This window comes from Ambystoma mexicanum, chromosome 14 (genome assembly GCF_040938575.1).
Source record: "Ambystoma mexicanum isolate Mex_15411 chromosome 14, UKY_AmexF1_1, whole genome shotgun sequence".
In the NCBI taxonomy this organism is placed as follows: domain Eukaryota; kingdom Metazoa; phylum Chordata; class Amphibia; order Caudata; family Ambystomatidae; genus Ambystoma; species Ambystoma mexicanum.
This window is the reverse complement of record NC_090940.1, coordinates 614614835-614633120: the sequence shown is the minus strand read 5'-3', so window position 1 is coordinate 614633120 and position 18286 is coordinate 614614835. Positions and strand designations below refer to the sequence as shown.

General features: G+C 51.5%; 1 protein-coding gene across 2 annotated transcripts in view; it reads left to right on the top strand.

Moving 5' to 3' along the window:
* The first annotated feature begins 1135 nt into the window (after positions 1–1135).
* ESRRB (estrogen related receptor beta) overlaps positions 1136–18286 on the top strand; it is a 305163-nt gene continuing 288012 nt past the window's right edge. For both annotated transcript variants that reach the window (XM_069638025.1, XM_069638024.1), the window contains exon 1: positions 1136–1228. In XM_069638025.1, the coding sequence (XP_069494126.1) occupies positions 1179–1228 (50 nt within the window). In that variant the 5' untranslated portion in view covers positions 1136–1178. The remainder of the gene's footprint in view (positions 1229–18286) is intronic.

Below are 18286 nucleotides of genomic sequence, written 5' to 3'. Positions count from 1 at the left end.
ATAGGGCTCTTCTCCTGGATTGAAGGGAGCTCGGTCTCAGTGGAGGTAAGGAGCTGTGGTCCTCAGGAGATGGAACGAGCTGTGGTCCTCAGGATGGATAGAGCTCTTCTCCTGGGTTGAAGGGAGCTCAGCCTCTGTGGTGGGCAGGAGCTCCAGCCCCAGGATCGGTAGGTTTCTGTCCCTGAGTTGAAAGGAGCTTGGCCTCAGGGGGTGGAAGGAACTGTGGTCCTCAGTATGGATAGGGCTCTTTTCCTGGGTTGAAGGGAGCTCGGTCTCTGTGGAGGGCAGGAGCTCCGGTCCCCGGGATGGGTAGGTTTCTGTCCCCGAGTTGAAGGGAGCTCGGCCTCTGGGAATGGAAGGATCTCTGGGCCTACATGGATAGGGTTGTTTTCCGGGCTTGAAGGGAGCTCAGCCTCTGTGGGTGTAAGGAGCTCTGGTCCCCGGGATGGGTAGGTTTTTGTCCCCGAGTTTGAAGGAGATTGGCCTCAGGGGGTGGAAGGAGCTGTGGTCCTCAGGGGGATGGAGGGAGCTGTGGCCTTAGGGGGATGGAAGGAGCTGTGGTCCTCAGTAACGATAGGGCTCTTTTGCTGGGTTGAAGGGAGCTCGGCCTCTGTGGAGGGAACGAGCTCCGGTCCCCGGGATGGGTAGGTTTCTGTCCCCGAGTTGAAGGGAGCGCGGCCTCAGGGGAAGGAAGGATTTCTCGTTCTTGGCCTGAGGAGATAAGGGGGTCGTTCCGTAGCGCCCCCAATGCCCGCATGCAGCAGGAAGGCGCAGCTCCATCCACAGCCTCCTCGAGTGTGTGGTTTCCCCTCTGTTGGAGCCCGTCTGACTCCCCCTCCACCCTGCCCCTCCTCCCCCAGCCCTGCCACTTTCAGCCCCGTCTCAGACAGGAGCCAATGACAGAGCCGTCGCGTCCACCAATCGGCGGCGTCTTAAAGGCGCAGCCGGTGTCTGGGAGCTGAGTCCTGCACCTGTGCCGCCCGCCTGCCCACCTCAGTGTGTCCGAGGCAGCGCGCGAGCCCCTGCCCCTCTGCCTCCTCTCCTCACTTTCCCCTGCCTGCCCCACCTCCCGTAGTCTAGCGCCCCCCCCCCCACCCTCCCTCAGGTGCTCTGCCCCCCTGTCCTTCGCCTCTCCCGTGCCAAGGAGTCCTGTGCCCGGGGATGCCCCATCTGGACTAATGGAGATTTCGGAACTCTGTCTGTCGGACCCTCTGGGTTACCACAACCAGTAAGTAGCGGGGCGCTGCGAAGGCTTGGGTGGGAGAGGGGCGCCCCTGACCACTTTTACACGGCGCCTACTGGATCCCGTTCATGTCATGCGGGTTTTCGGGGGTCCTCTGACACTGGCTCCGGGTGTCTGCTGGTTTTAGTGAACCAGTGCACTTTTCCACGCTTCATTTCCACGTGGATACAATTTGCACCAACTGTATTCTGCAGCGGGACCCAGTAGAAACCAGTCACGACTCGCCAACTGGAGTAGCAGCCAGAGGCAACTTCTCTGGCCGGTTACGTACACGAATAGCAATTATACTTATAAAGAGCACACACCTGCCTCATACAGCGCCTCACGGAGAACCGACTTCTAGGCACTTGCAAACTGGGCGGAATGGTCGAATAGACCGTGGAAGGTTCAAAACTGTAAGGCGCTTAGAAGACGGCGCGGAAGCACAGACCGAGGCGCTCCCATAAATCTGGGCTTGAGGGTCTGGGGAAGCCGTGATTTGCACAGGATCACACCGTGTTGGTCCTGCAGCGGCGTGAAGCCTCTTGGCGTCTTGGCACTAGACCATCCCGGCTTTGAAGGGACTTTCCTCGGCGCTGATTAAAGATCAGTGAAACTTCCCTTGTCGTATCACCCCGGACCGCTTTCCGAGAAGGCTGCCCGTTTTCTATCTCTCTGTAGTTTTTTATTCCAAACATGTATTTATTTTGTATTCTATAGTGCTAGTACCACTTTGCAGCGCATTCATTGCGGTGGAGGGTTCTGTGCTGCTTGGTGGCCTCTGGAAGGCTCGAGATATCCCGCACACACTCATTGGGATGGTGTTACTCTCGTTGACCCCCCCCCCCCCCCCAACACGAACAATGCCCCCATACATCTCTGCTGGAAAACCCTCCTAAACGTGGCTCCCTCCCATTGACTTCAATGGGAGCGACCTCTCAAAGTGGGTCCCCTTCATTGCCTTCAGTGAGGCGGCCCTCAAAGCCATGGGACTCACGCCCACACGCAAACAGAGTTCCATCCATTGACTTCAATGGGGTCGCCCTCCCAAAAAAGTCATCTTCGTCGATTTCGTGAGGCTCCCATCAACCTATAAGTTAAGTTGAACCCATTGCCCTCAAAGGTGCCGCCCGTCTAAAAGTGTGTCACCTCCGTCGACTCCAATAGTGACAGCCGCCCAAAAGGCACCACCGAGAGTGGGTTACCTCCATGGACATAAATGGGACCCCCCTCGCTGAGCTCTAGTCTAACCCTCCTCGGAGGCTACGGCTCACGGGGGGCGGGTGTGTGCTGTCCCGAGACCGGGGCCGCCTGTGCACGCGGGTCCCGGTGCCGCGTGCCCGTGTCTGGGAGCGTCCGGGGTCCGCTCCCGCCAGCGCACGCAGTGCATGTGCGGGGCAGCGACACGTGCACGCTGCCTGATCCCAGCGCGCATCGTGCCGCGCCGTGTGAGCTGAGAGTTGTTTGAATGTGAGCATTTCATGTATTCTGACTGTGTGTACGTGTGCACCATTGTCCTTTTAGGAATGCGTACATGCGTACGGTGCGCCCGTTTTCCTTTTGCACGCGAAGACGTTTACATATGTAGATGTACAGATGTTAGTGCGATTTATGTGTGTGCTGTGTGTCTTGGCTCGTAGTGTCGGAGTGCTGTGTGCATTTCTGTGTGCATCAGTGTGCTTTGGTATATGTATGCATATATGTGTGCATGTACACACACCCGTACCTTGGAATCCGTATGTACACAGGTATGTACTGTCAGGTGCTGTGTGTGATATGAACGTGTGACTAGAATGTGTATGTTCACCACCTTGGGGAGTTGTGTAAGGAAATGCGTACGTGCGCGCGTGTGTGTAATGTCTCGGTGCACGGGACCGTGCACTCTGGTGCATACTGCGCAATGTGTAGGTGCGTCTGTGTTTGCGTATTGCCCAGTGCTCTGAATGTGTGTGTGTATGCAGTTGTGCACTTTACGTTGTGTGGGAACACCTATGCTTTGCAATGTTCACATGTGTGTGTTGTCCTGCTGGTGTGTACACACACGCACACGTGATTTGGATTGCGCATGTACGCCTGCTTGTATCGCCCAGGTGCTCTGTAATTGTTTGTTTGTTTTATTATTTATAATGCGCAATTATACCCGAGGGTATCAGGGCGCAGCAGTTACAAGAATATGCGAAGCTTAGTTACAGGTATAGAGGTACGCAATGGCAATAGGGGGTATACACAAACATAATAGGGAGGGTAGACAATGTAAGCAATAACAACCAAATGACAAGGGTGGGCACACAGGTTGCACGGTGTGCGGCTAGCATGAAGGAAGCCATGGCATTTAGCTATCTTGGTGGTCGTTCAGTTTCCACCATGATGTTACCTTGGCGCAGAAGTGCAGGTAGGGCATGACTACTCTCAGGTTGGGAGGTAAGGAGTTCCAGAGTTTAGCTGCTTTTTCCGGGAAGCTGTTACCTCCTGTAGTAGCAAGTTTGAAGTGTGGGACGGAGAGGCAGTCTTTGTACGCAGTTCTGAGGGGTCTCGAGGAGGGTCCCGAGGAGGCTTGTCTGTGGAACCTGTTGGTCAGGTAGATCGGGCGGCATTGTTGAGAGGTTTATAGGTAGGTGCCGTTTTAGGAGTATTTTGTTTCTAGTCGATAGCCAGTTGTTCTGTTGGCTGAATCCCGAGATATGTTCTCTTCGGAGGATGCCTAGGGCTGCTCTCAGGGCGTTATTTTGAAGGGTGAACACATCTGTGTTTTGGAGTGTGCATATCCGAGGGGGCTTGGGCGCAGGAGCGAGCCTTGGAATGTGTACGCACAGATGTGTACGTGTGCTGAATGTGTGTCTGTTTATGGGTGCAATTTCTAGGTGCTATGTGTGGGGATTTCAAATGTGTGTGGTTTGAAATGTTCGCGTGTGTGTTGACCTCGTGATGTGTATGTGGCTACACTACAAACACACACGCGCGTGCTTTGGAGTGTGCGGGTGCACATGCTTGTATCGTCCAGGTGCTGCGGTGTGCGCACACATCCACACACCTGTGTTTTTTAATGTACATATCTTAGTGGGTATGTGCGCAAACACGAAGTTTCAAATGTGCATGCACAAGTGGACATGTGTGTGTATTGTCCAGGTGAAGTGTGCACATTCCGGCGCTTGCAATGTGTACGTGCATACTCATGACCCGTGTGTGTGTTGTCCGGGTGATGTGTGCACATTCCGGCGCTTGCAATGTGTACGTGCATACTCATGACCCGTGTGTGTGTTGTCCGGGTGATGTGTGCACATTCCGGCGCTTGCAATGTGTACATGCATACTCATGACCCGTGTGTGTGTTGTCCGGGTGATGTGTGCACATTCCGGCGCTTGCAATGTGTACATGCATACTCATGACCCGTGTGTGTGTTGTCCGGGTGATGTGTGCACATTCCGGCGCTTGCAATGTGTACGTGCATACTCATGACCTGTGTGTGTGTTGTGCAGGTGGAAGAAGGCGAGTGTCGGTGTTGTTTACACGTTGTATTTAATGTGTATGTACATGTGCGTGAAATGTGCATTTGCTGTGTCAGAGTTCTTACACCTGTCTATGCACATACATTGACTAGTCCCTACGGGCAGCCACACACGTGTTTATGCCAGGTGAACGTGTACGCACATCGGCTTGTGAGAGTATATCCATGTACATATGTGTACTTTGTCGATAGTTTTGTACGGGGATGTGTACTTTTGTGTACATTTCTACCTGCACGCACGTTTCTTTACGGATATTTCTGCATGTGCGCATTCCGTGGGATGTATGAAAATGTGCATCCGTGTGCGTAAATTGCACAGTTTTGGTAGGTCCATGTCCACATGCCGTGTGCATTGTGACAGACAGCAAGCTCACATGTTTGCACTGCACAGATGTCGCCTGCGAGCACATGTTTGTTGTCGTCTGCATTGTTGAATGCTATGTCCATGTATGTCCACCTGTGCTCATGTTTGTGCACGCTATAAAAGAGGTTGTGTGGGTACAGGGGTTAGGCGCGCAGGAAAAGACATGTGTAGCCTGGTCTGTTGCATGCACGTGTGTGTGTGTGTTATTGGGTGCTGTGTGTGTGTAAATGTTAGCACAGGTCGCAATCTGTGCCAGTGTACTCTCATATCTTCACGTAGGACAACTAACTTCATAGGGTATCACTCATCTCTCTAGGGTGCTGCCCCACACATAGGACAGGCACCCCATAGGGTATCACTCATCTTTCTAGGATACTACCCCACACATAGGACTGCCACCCCATAGGGTATCACTCATCTCTGTAGGGTGCTACCCCACACATGGGACCACCACCCCATAGAGTATCATTCATTTCTCTAGGGTGCTGCCCCACACATAGGACGGCCACCCCATAGGGTATCACTCATCTCTCTAGAGTGCTACCCCACACATAGGACGGCCACCCCATAGGGTATCACTCATCTCTCTAGGGTGCTGCCCCACACATAGGACGGCCACCCCATAGGGTATCACTCATCTCTCTAGGGTGCTGCCCCACACATAGGACGGCCACTCATAGGGTAACACTCATCTCTCTAGGGTGCTGCTCCACACATAGGATCGCCACCCCATAGGGTATCACTCATCTGTGTAGGGTGCTACCCCACACATAGGACTGCCACCGCATAGGGTATCACTCATCTCTCTAGGGCGCTACCCCACACATAGGACAGACTCCCCATAGGGTATCACTCATCTCTCTAGGGTGCTACCCCACACATAGGACCACCACCCCATAGGGTATCACTCATCTCTCTAGGGTGCTGCTCCACACATAGGACGGCCACCCCATAGGGTATCACTCATCTCTCTAGGGTGCTACCCCACACAAAGGACCGCCACCCCATAGGGTATTACTCATCACTCTAGGGTGCTACCCCACACATAGGACAGCCACCCCATAGGGTATCACTCATTTCTCTAGGGTGCTACCCCACACATAGGATGGCCACCCCATAGGGTATCACTCATCTCTCTAAGGTGCTGCCCCACACATAGGACCGCCACCCCATAGGGTATCACTCATCTCTCTAGGGTGCTGCTCCACACATAGGACGGCCTCCCCAGAGGGTATAACTCATCTCTCTCTAGGGTGCTACCCCACACATAGACTGCCACCCCATACGGTATCCCTCATCTGTCTAGGGTGCTACCCCACGCATAGGACTGCCACCCCATAGGGTATCACTCATCTGTCTAGGGTGCTACCCCACACATAGGACTGCCTCCCCAGAGGGTATCACTCATCTCTCTATGGTGCTACCCCACACATAGGACCGCCACCCATGGGGTATCACTCATCTGTCTAGAGTGCTACCCCACACATAGGACCGCCACCCCATAGGGTATCACTCATCTCTCTAGGGTGCTACCCCACACATAGGACCGCCCCCCCATAGGGTATCACTCATCTCTCTAGGGTGCTACCCCACACATAGGACGGGCACCCCATAGGGTATTACTCATCTCTCTATGGTGCTACCCCACACATAGGGCCGCCACCCCATAGGGTATCACTCATCTCTCTAGGGTGCTACCCCACACATAGGGCCGCCACCCCATAGGGTATCACTCATCTCTCTAGGGTGCTACCCCACACATAGGGCCGCCACCCTATAGGGTATCACTCATCTCTCTATGGTGCTACCCCACACATAGGACCGCCACCCATGGGGTATCACTCATCTGTCTAGAGTGCTACCCCACACATAGGGCCGCCACTCCAGAGGGTATCACTCATCTCTCTAGGGTACTACCCCACACATAGGACAGCCCCTGAGGTAGGGTGTCGCTCATCTCTCTAGGGTACTACCCCACACAAAGGACCACCACCCCATCTATAAGGTCTCCCCCATTTATGGGCCATCAACCCAAACCCGAGGTGCCAATCCATTCACGTGGCCTCACTTATCCATAGGGTATTCCTTCATGCGCACTTTGCCCACTCTGCGGGTCTCTCAGATGCTGATGCACCCCCCGAGTGCCTGCATCTATGCATTGCCTCTCACCCGTAGTCTCACGAGGGCACCATGCCATCAGCAGGCTGCACACAATCCACAGCTTTTCTTTCATGTACAGAGCGAGGGAGCGAGTGAGTGAGTGACCGAGTACAGGAGTTATGCGGAGCCCTGAATAGTAAGGTCCAGCCGGGTCTTCGTGGTATCCACAATGAAAAGGCCTGAGAACCATCGATACGTTCTTCTTTTCAATGCGGATCGTTTGCGCATGTTTGGAAACTCTGAAAACTCTGCCAGATCGTTCGTTATTTGGTGGGGCCGAGTGTCGAGCTCTACACCGGCGAGTAGAGCTTTGATGCCGCGGTATCCGATAAGGGAACCGGCCTTGCCCACTATTCTTCCTACAGGGCATCAGTATAATATTGTAATACTGTGCCCCCTACTTGCGTTGCCTGAAGGTTATATGCCGTCAGTTACTCCCCTCACATGGTCTCTGTACACACTGTGCACACCCTTGTGTCATCCCACCCACAAGGTGCATGTATGCATCTTGCATATGCCGCTGCTGAATCCATAGGTTACGTTTACTTCCGGTATAGTTTATTGTTCTTATCCTGTACTGCACTGTCCTCATCCACCCCTGCACTTCTCCTCCCCCACCGTCCCATGCACTTGCGCGATCTCAATGTCACCTGGCCTAGTAGGATCATTGTCCGTCTTCCCTGTGTTCCCCCTGCCTTGCCTCGTCACGTCTTGAAACACTTGTGTATAGGCGCGTTATAAATGCCATATCATATCATATCATATCATACGGTCCAACGCTTCCACCACAGAGAATAGCTGCATTTTGGGACTATCTCTGTGAATCTATTTTCTCTTTGAGGGCCTATAGGTAGGTCCACCCACGCCTGCTTTTTTTTAATCATGCCACAATTAATTTTCAGACGCCAGCGCCAAGAGGTCCGCATTCGGTAAACGTGGGCTCTGTACAAAATATGTGCACAGGGCGCGCATGTCATTCTGCCACTCTAGCCACATGTCAAGTTTCCATCCTGCGACTGTCCTTCCAGGCATCGCCAGGGCTCACGTGCAACTCGTGCATGTGGCGTCTTGGAAGCGCAGCGTGTATCTACTGTTTGCACATGTGAATCCTGAGATCTATTGCATATGTTCACATTATTTTACACTCGTTCTGTGTTTATATCCCACCCAGTAGAGATGTCCCTCCAAAATACTGTCCTTTTTTGGCCGTCTCGGAATGGGCACCTTTGAAGGGTTTCACCCACCAACCGTTCCTACCACGCCCTGCCACCTCACCCCTTCCCTGCTGCGTCTTAGCCCCCTCACTCTCCGTTAACCATGGCCCCCCCTGCCAGTGCCGGATTATCGATTAGGCCAAGCAGGCACCAGCCTAGGGGCCCCGCGACAACGGATCAGAATAAAGCAGTGCAGAAAATTAAAAACGTATTAGGAGAAAATTTGCAAGGGGTGGGGCCCCAACATTTAGACTGCCTGGGGGCCACCATTGGGGTAAATCTGCCAATGCCCCCTGCCACCTCAAAGCCCCGCCTCCCTCCCAGCCCGAACCCCCTGCACCTGCAAACACTTCCCTGCTTCTCTGCTGTGAGGTTTTCACTGGGTGTCGATTCCTGGGCCGTGTCTTTCTGGGTCGGTCCAGGAAACGCAGCCCAGCGACAGTACACTGCTATTTCCTGAGTCTATAGGGTTCGCGTCCAGTGCATTGAGACTATAATAATAGTAAAATAGCGCTATACAAATGCACACTACAATACACATTAAACATGTATGTATTGTTTATTCCCTCTCCTGAATATATAGGGTACACGTAGTGCTCAGATAAGATTTTGCAGTGGGAGTATTTTACTCGCTGTGTTTTAACGGTGGGAGTACAATGATTTTTTCAGGAGTAAAAAAAGTACGTTCCATTTCCAACGGGAGTATTTTTATAAACGAGTAAAATATGTTATTAATCTAAAACAGAAATGCGTTTGTAATCAATATTTCTTTGTGTCGGGAGTTATTCATGCACATTAAAAGATACATGTTTACTTCTCGGCTCCACATGTGCCAATGATCGGAACATGTCTGTGGCGCGGTTTTGGGTGAAAGCTGGGCGGCAGGCCCTTAGGTGTCAGTTTCCTGTTTTTTGGGGAGTATTTTCACTCCCTGTTTTTCTTTGGTGGGAGTATTTGCCTACTTTTGGGCAGTCAAATGGTCTCATACAACCCTTATCTTTAGACCTGGGTACATATATATCTTGTAAATGATCTTTAATGGTGTATAGGTTACACACGTGCATCGCCGATTCACCGTACTCCTGAGTCAAGGTTGTAGGACCCCAGAACTCTCACACTTTTGACCTCCCGGGAATCTAAACATTTGGGAGATTTGTGGGTTGCAGACCACCTTAAGAAGGTTGTTTGTGGAGACCACCTTCGATCATGACAGCTGTGTCCATTTCTCCTGTTTATTTCCAATGCACGACCTTCATTGGCCGATAAATCAGCAACGCTCTACGGTGGACGATGCTAATGGCCAACATATAGGGTTGCGCGGAGGCGGAATCGTCAAATCCCGGGGAAGCGGTAAACAGAATGTGGTGGTGGTCTTTCAAGCTGCTTGCTTGCAATGTTCTCGTTACAACCCCCTCACCCCAAAACCAGTATTTACCCAATGGAAAAATTCCACGTGTCAGAAGCGTGGGCCGCTCCACTTCATTCTATCCTGTAGAGACATTCTGTTGCCTTGTTGCATCGACATGGACCAATCATGGCTTGTTGAAGCCAATAGCAGTTTCTGGAACATTCCTAGAGGAAACAACGCGCAATTTTGCCCAACGACAACGATTCTCCAATCACAACGCACGGTCTTGGTGGATGGTTCTGCGTTTTAGATTCATAGAAAGGTTTTGCGATGTTGCGTTTTGACCTTGCACTCAATTGGACCAACGAAAGATCAGCGCCCATAAAGGCCAATCACGGACCATGGAATGCCAGCACGGGGTGTATGGGCAAACATGAAGCATGGACTTCCGGGTCAGTTTGTCTGGTTGGGAAATTGCAGAGGAAGACTCTGCGTCCCGCATCTGACACGGAGGGGATAGGGGTGGCGAATCTCTTGTCTGGCGCGTCCTACCTAGTGGGCGTTAAACCATCGCCCTACAGGGGTCTAATGCAGTTTCTTCATTGGCTCCCAGTATACATTAAAATGAGCTCGAAGATTTCTGTGACTAATTTCTAAAACCTTAAATGGACTGAACCCACTTGATTAATTGTGTGGAAACTTTACAGCAGGAATACCTGCAATTATAACTGATGAAATAATAGCTATTGAAAAGATAACGAATACAAAATAACGAATTCAAAATAACTAATTTCTTTTCCGTTGTTTTGGGGGTGGGAGGTACTTTTCCCCCACCCGCAAAACCATTATTCCCTCTCACAACCTCATTTTATTTCTTTTTTTCAAAATTAGTTATTTTTGTGTTAGTTGTTTTTTCATTCGTTATTTTTGCATTAGTTGTTTTGTAGTCGATATAATCACTGCATACCTTACAGCAGAGTCTTACATCACAGAAACATCTGCGGTTGGCCTAACACAAAAAAAGCGGTTGCGCATTGCTTTTCACAAACATGTCCTTTGCACTGAAAAGTGCACCGGGCAAGCTTGGTAATGTGTGCATGCGCCAACTGTTCTTATTCTGATTTGCTAGATATTTTCATGCCCGTGCATTCGCCACAGATGATCGTGCCGCCGGTGGCGTGCCAACGTCTGCGCTCAGTTTGCCTTACACCGGCGGACAACATTACCATCTCATATGTGTGAAACAGGCCCTAAAATGTTGCTCCTCTCTACCTTCTCAATAGTACCCTCTCTGTATTCATGGAAAGGGAGGATAGACTTTGCACTTTAATGGCTGCCATTTTGGAAAGTACTAAAAGTTCCTATTTCTCTAACCTCTCTGGTGACTCTTTGCAAGTGCTGATGTAATTTTTTTTCACATGTGCCTCTGCGTAAGTTAGTTTCCAGTCTGCACAGTAAAAATACATCACTACCACAGGGGGTAGGCGTATGTACACCTGTTTTTTTTCTGTATTTTATAATACGCCGGATGCAATAAGGATTACTTCAGAGAACCAGGAAGAGACTAGGAGAGTTTCCAAGACCTAGTGGGTGAGAGGGATTGGGGAGGGGAGCTTTGGCTGGAACAGTTTTAGACCAATCGAAGCATTGTCCTTTCACGCATTCCAAATCTTAGCAGAGCAGACAGTACAGCATTAAACTAACCTAAAGTCATGAAATCCACAGGAAGCATACTGGCGTGCAATACATTACAATTCCCAACTTCCCATGGTGGATAAACCCCTACCTTGCAGCTATCTTCCACCTGTAGCATCAACTGCCCTGTGGCTGTAAATCTCTTCCTCCTCGGGGCAGCAGTATGAAGGTGGATCTTTGAGCTTGCCAGTGTGCACCCGTTGGATTGAATGACTGTACTTATATGTAGAGTGTGCCTTTGAAGGTGAACTCTTGTAGCTGTGTACAGTGCATCTGTGAATTGTTTGCTTGTGACAGGCTGTACATTGTACATCTGAGGGTGACATCTTGTATCTTCGTGTACAGTTACTGATGTGGTTGAACTCTAGTATCGCTGTGTACAGGCAATCGGTTGGGTAGATTGCTTGTATCTGAGTGTAGATTGTAAGTCTGAGAGTGACAACTTCTATCTTTGTGTACAGTGTTTCTGTTGAGTTAACATTCTACCTTTGAGGGTAACTTATGTGTCTGTATCTACATTGTATCTGCGTGGTTCATTCTTCTATTGATGTCTGTAACCTACTTGCACGGGTGAAATCTTTCATCAGTGTGCACGGTCTACGCGTTGGGTGGAATTCTTGTTTTTTGCCGGCCTTTGAGAGTGAAATCGTGTCTGTGTGCAGCGCCTGTGAGGGTGGCATCTTGCATATCCGTTCGCAGTGTATGTGTTGGGTTACATACGGATGCATAGTGTACCCTTGAGGTGAAATATATATGTCTATGCACAGTGTACATGGGAGGGTGAACTCCTTTTCCTCCATGCACAGTGTATCTGTGCAGTTGCCTAATTATGTGTGTGCGTAGGTTGTACCACAGAAGGATAACCTTGTCTATAGGTAGTATACCCTGTATCGCCCGCCCGGCTCTTTCTATTAATGAGGGGAGCCATGCGATTGAGGGAAAGATGTGCGCCCCAGTCTATTGCACCCAATGAGCTAGGCACCCTCCTAATTTAGATATGGATTGGGGTTCAGATCTTTTAGTCTGACATATGGAGGCTTTTTTAATTTTGCTGTTGGATTTTATTGTTTTAAGAAGGTGGTTTTATGCTTCGGGAATCTTTTATAGCATTTTAATGAATGGATCGATTGTTTTACTTTTTATTCTGAATACTGGACTCTTTCTATATTTTCCTTTTCATTGGATCTGTCTTGTTCATGCTATTTTTAAGATGTATGTATTTGTGTTCTGTTTTGCTTTTATGGCACAGAGATGCTGAAATCAACTATGGATTGATGGAATGATATATACACTGTTTCTGTCTGCAAGATGGTGTTCTTGTATTCATGAGAGCCAGCTACCTGCCTGTGTGGGGGTCACCCTTCATCTCTGTGGGGGTTTTCTTCCCTGTAATTGTGGATAGGCTGTAGCTTCAGCGGTGACATCTTGCATTTGTGTATACATGGTCTCTTTGTATTCTGTTTACAGCCCACTGGCAGTGTCCCTGTGTACAGTGTAGCTGCTGGATTGCAATGCTGTGTATTTTAAGGGTCAAGTCTTGTGTCTGTGGCGGTGGCTGAACATATGAGATGATCTTGTGTTTGGGGGTTTTATGGGGATTCATCCAAGTAATGACTATGTTTTTACTTTTAAGGGTCACATTTCACAGAGTCAATTTCGTACACAGAGATCAAATTTAAGGGGAAAAATTGATATTGGTTAAAAAAATCTGCTACAAGGCAGAACTCTGTTTAAGTTTTGGAAGACTTCAGAAAGAATGAACTGCCCGTAAGCATCCTTTGAAGGCAGATATAGCGTTGTCGATGGCCACCCCAAGTCCCGCCAAAATCGGCTCAGTGTCAGTTGGAAGACATGCTTCCGCGTGCCCACTTTCATGCTGGTAGATTATGGCGAAGCCCATACCCCATAGCACCACTTGAAAGCCCCTTCCCCACTTAACCCCACCCCACTTATAATTGTCAACTGTACCAACCTCCAACCCCTCCATCCTCTCCATCCTCTCCAACCTCTCGATCCTCTTCAACCTCTCCATCCTCTCCATCCTCTCCAGCCTCTACAACCTCTCGATCCTCTCTATCCTCTTCAACCTCTCGATCCTCTCCAGCCTCTACAACCTATCGATCCTCTCCAGCCTCTACAACCTCTACAACCTCCAACCCCTCCATCCTCTCAATCCTCTCCAATCTCTCCATCCTCTCCAATCTCTCCATCCTCTCAATCCTCTCCATCCTCTCCATCCTCCCCAACCTCTCCATCCTCTCCAGCCTCTCCATCCTCTCAATCCTCCCCAACCTCTCCATCCTCTCCAGCCTCTACAACCTCTCGATCCTCTTTATCCTCTCCAGCCTCTACAACCTCTACATCTCCATCCTCTCCATCCTCCCCAACCTCTACATCCTCTCCAGCCTCTACAACGTCTCCATCCTCTCCAGCCTCTACAACCTCCCGATCCTCTCCATCCTCTCCAGCCTCTACAACCTCTCCATCCTCTCCAGCCTCTACAACCTCTCGATCCTCTCCAGCCTCTCCAGCCTCTACAACCTCTACATCTCCATCCTCTCCATCCTCTCCAACCTCTCCATCCGCTCCATCCTCTCCATCCTCTCCAACCTCTCCAACTTCCAACCTCTCCATCCTCTCCAACCTCTGTCTTCTCCGACCTCTGTCTGCCATTGTTTTCTCGATGCATCGGAATTCCTTCCCTGCCTTTAAAGGCTGAGCAACCCCGCTACCATGCCACACAAACCCCTCTTCTAAATCTCGGGGCGTCCCCATAAATGCTCTGCGGCCCCTTTCACCCCCCCCACCCCCTCTCCCGCGATGACCATTCTTTTTGGTCATGTAATTCTCTAGGAGATGGCGGCTTGTTATGGAATGGTAAGGGCTTGCGGTACTGCGCCAGCCTCCACCGCATTGGCCCAGCAGGGCCCAGGCTTGCCTCAGAGACCTGCGCGAGAGTCGAGAGGGGCAGAAGAGGAAAGGGGACCGCGAAGAAGGGGGTAATTGCACGCGAGGCGACGAGGGGACAGGGTGGAGTGTGTGACGCTTCGCATGCACGAGGGTCCAGCGCGTGGATGGATCATCACAGCGCAAATGCTTCACGCACCTGCGCACGAGCGTGATGAAATGCGCACCCCGCAATTCTGAATAATACTTCCGCATGGGGGATACATCCCTGCGGATTGTAGATCCCTGCCCTATACCATTTTACAAGCAGGCTAAGAATTTTTTGAAGCAATTTGGCGACCTTGGTATGACAATAGTAGCCCTTTCGTTCAGGATTGTGTGTCCTGTGTTAATTGTCCCTTGTTTCAATCCTTGCTTTTGTGATGTTTGCTGCAGTGCATTTCATTTTGTGGTGACACTGCTCGGAAGCTTGATTTATGCAGAAATTCTAGCCCCCCGAGATGTTTGTACTAACACGCCGTCGATTTGAACGGGATTGCTTTCAGGGGTGTATGAAGTGGGCTGTGACGCTAAATGCTTGCCTTGTCGCCCCCCTGCGTATATTGGGGGTGTGCACCCGCGCATTTGTGCAGCTGGAGGTTCTGTCCCTCCGCACACAGCCAATATCCGCCCTTAGGGTGCATCGGTGCGCGTAGGGGGCGCTGTGACTGCGACGCCCATGTGCACGTGCGCGTCTGCACCTTCGGGTGCCGTGCCTTTGTGAAGCTCACTCTGAATGAGTGGATGGTGTCTGGGCGTCTAGCCCCTGCTTCCCACCTGTGGCGTGTTAATATTACCGCGCGCTAATATTAACGCACCCGAATATTACCGCACCCTAACATTACCGCACGATAATATGGATGGAAGAGACAGGTTGCAATGGGTAGCCGTGACTTATGAACATTGACTTAGATGTGCGTGAGAGGGGGGCTTTGCACTGCCAGGGTGTGCTGGCATTTCATCCCTGCCAACACGGAGGATACCCACCACACGATGTGCACCTGGGAAGGGTCACCGGTTCAGACCCCACCCTCCCTCATTGCAAGAGGTGTGCGCCTCTCCTACCAGAGAAGGCCTACGCTGTAGCCCCCCCTGGCTAACATTATCCATTCCATCCGGGAGACACTAGTCCAGCCCTGGCTTAATTTTGCATTCTGGCTCTCGCCCGGTCCATACCCCATGCAGGATCCCTCAGATCTTCATCCCCGGCAGGGGGGGGCAGGGGGGGGTGGCAGCCCCCCAGCCAATGAGGAGGCTCGAAACAGGGCAATCCCTGCTCCGAGCCTCAACACGGCTGGAGGCAGCCATCCTCCCCTGCCGGGGATTCAGGTAAGTGTTTTATTTCTTCCTCCACCCCCCCTTGCAAACAATCCCCTCCCCGTCCTCCCAACTCTACTTACCTTCTTTATTCTTCTTATTCGGGAGCGAATGCGCTGGGAACACTTGTGTCCCCTGCACGTCGGCTCCCAATGGAAGCCATGGAAATGGAAAACTGAGCCACCTGCTCCTAGCTCCTCACACTATCTTGCGAGCCCCACGCTCCTCACACTGTTCACGTGTCCGAAGCTCATCACCCATCCTGTCTTACATTGTCTGTCCATGTGTCGTTAGCTCCTCAAACTGTCTGTGAGCCCTGCACCTCTCACACTGTCCACGTGTCCCTAGCGCCACACACAGGCTGTCTATGTGCAACTAGCTCCTCACACTGGCCCCGGCACTTCTCACACTGTCCATGTATCGTTAGAGTCTCACACTGTCTGTTCATGTGCTCCCCACACTGTCTGTGAGCCCCATGCTCCTCACTCTGTCCATCTTCCCCAAACTCCTCTCACTGTCTCTCTGGCCCTAACCCCTCCCACTGTCCACGAGCCCCATATTCCTCTCTCCGACCATGTGTCTCTTGCTCCTCACACTGTCCATGAGTCCCTATCGCCTCACATTGTCTTTCTATCTCTATGTCTCTATGTTCTCGCTCCTCACACTGCCTGTGAGCCTCGCATTAACCATTATTCCTTAGCGCCCTACTCCTACTGTCCATGAGTCTTTAGCTCCTCAACATGTTTTTGAATGTATTACAAGCTACTAACACTTAAACTTTTTGCCCCACGCTCCTTACACTCTCCACATGTCCCTAGAGTCTCACACTGTCCAGATGTTCTTAGCAACTCATGCAGTCCTTCCATGCGCTCGTTGCTCCTCACACTGCACGTGAGCCTCGCACTCCTCACACTGTCCATAAGCCCCACACTCATTACACTGTCCATGAGCCCCACACTCCTCACGCTGTGTATGAGCCTCACGCTCCTCACACTGTCCTTCCATCTGCTCATTGCTCCTCACACTATCCGTGAGTCCCGCACTCCTCACGCTGTGTATGAGCCCCACGCTCCTCACACTGTCCTTCCATGCGCTCGTTGCTCCTCACACTGTCTGTGAGCCCGCACTCCTCACACTGTCCATAAGCCCCACACTCCTCACGCTGTGTATGGACCCCACGCTCCTCACACTGTCCTTCCATGTGCTCATTGCTCCTCACACTATCCGTGAGCCCCACACTCCTCACACTATCCATGAGCCCCACACTCCTCACACTGTCCATAAGCCCCACACTCATTACACTGTCAATGAGCCCCACACTCCTCACGCTGTGTATGAGCCCCACGCTCCTCACACTGTCCTTCCATGTGCTCGTTGCTCCTCACACTGTCCGTGAGCCCGCACTCCTCACACTGTCCATAAGGCCCACACTCATTACACTGTCCGTGAGCCCCACACTCCTCACGCTGTGTATGGACCCCACGCTCCTCACACTGTCCTTCCATGTGCTCATTACTCCTCACGCTTTGAGCCCCACGCTCCTCACACTGTTCTTCCACTGTCTGTGAGACCCGCACTCCTCATGCTGTCCCTGAGCCCCATGCTCTTCACAGTGATTGTCAATGTACCCCAAGCTCTTAACACTTTTTCTGTTCGCCCCACCCTCCTCACACTTTGCGTCTAGGAAACCAGAAAAGCTGAAACCAAACTGCTGTACACAATCCTACACATTACCTCCTCATCCACTCTTCCTCATCACAGTACTTACCTCATGAGGCCCCTGCCTCCGACACAGGGCCTTCTTTTATTTCTTTTACTCCCTATAACTCCTCCTCTTAACCCACGTCACTCAGTTTAATTTTTCCTGCCTCCGGCAGGTTGCACTGTTCCCGGTGCAAGGCACCTGGGAGCGACGATTGCTGGCTCCCTGGTGGGGCTGTGTGGTGGGGCCTCAGTTTCCTTCAGGTGCGGCATGCTCCCGGGCCCCCTGCAGGGCTTGGGTCCTGGTTGAGCGGGAAGCCTCACCTGGTTTGTTGCATCGTTCTAGGCCAGCGTGCAGGCATCGCGGCCCGGGTCCTGCAGGGCCCGGGGGTAAGGTGAGGAGGTGGGGGCTCTGTAAATGCTGCTGTGCCTTTCTGCAGCAGGTGTGGCCGCCTTAACGTTCCGTTGTGGAACGGCATACCGGCTCATTGAAGTGCCCTCTGGAGGCGGGTGGACTCCGCCTCCGGCGGGGAGGAGGTCAATCTATGCCTAACGGCCCGTTTCCAAGGGGATAGATTGTTTATTCTCCCCCATTGGTGATTTCTCCAGGCCTACTGTTCAAATGTATGCTCAGCAAGTTGATGTGCTGATTGTTGTGCATGCTCGCCATGGGTAAGCACACTGCAAAACACAGGCACCTTGTCCTGTCTTCATCCTCGTCTTCCTCTTCACCTGAACTTCACAAAAGGAAGAAGAAGACATCAAGGCATTTTTCCTTATGAAGTTGCTAAAGCGTCCTGCTGGAGGGAGTCGC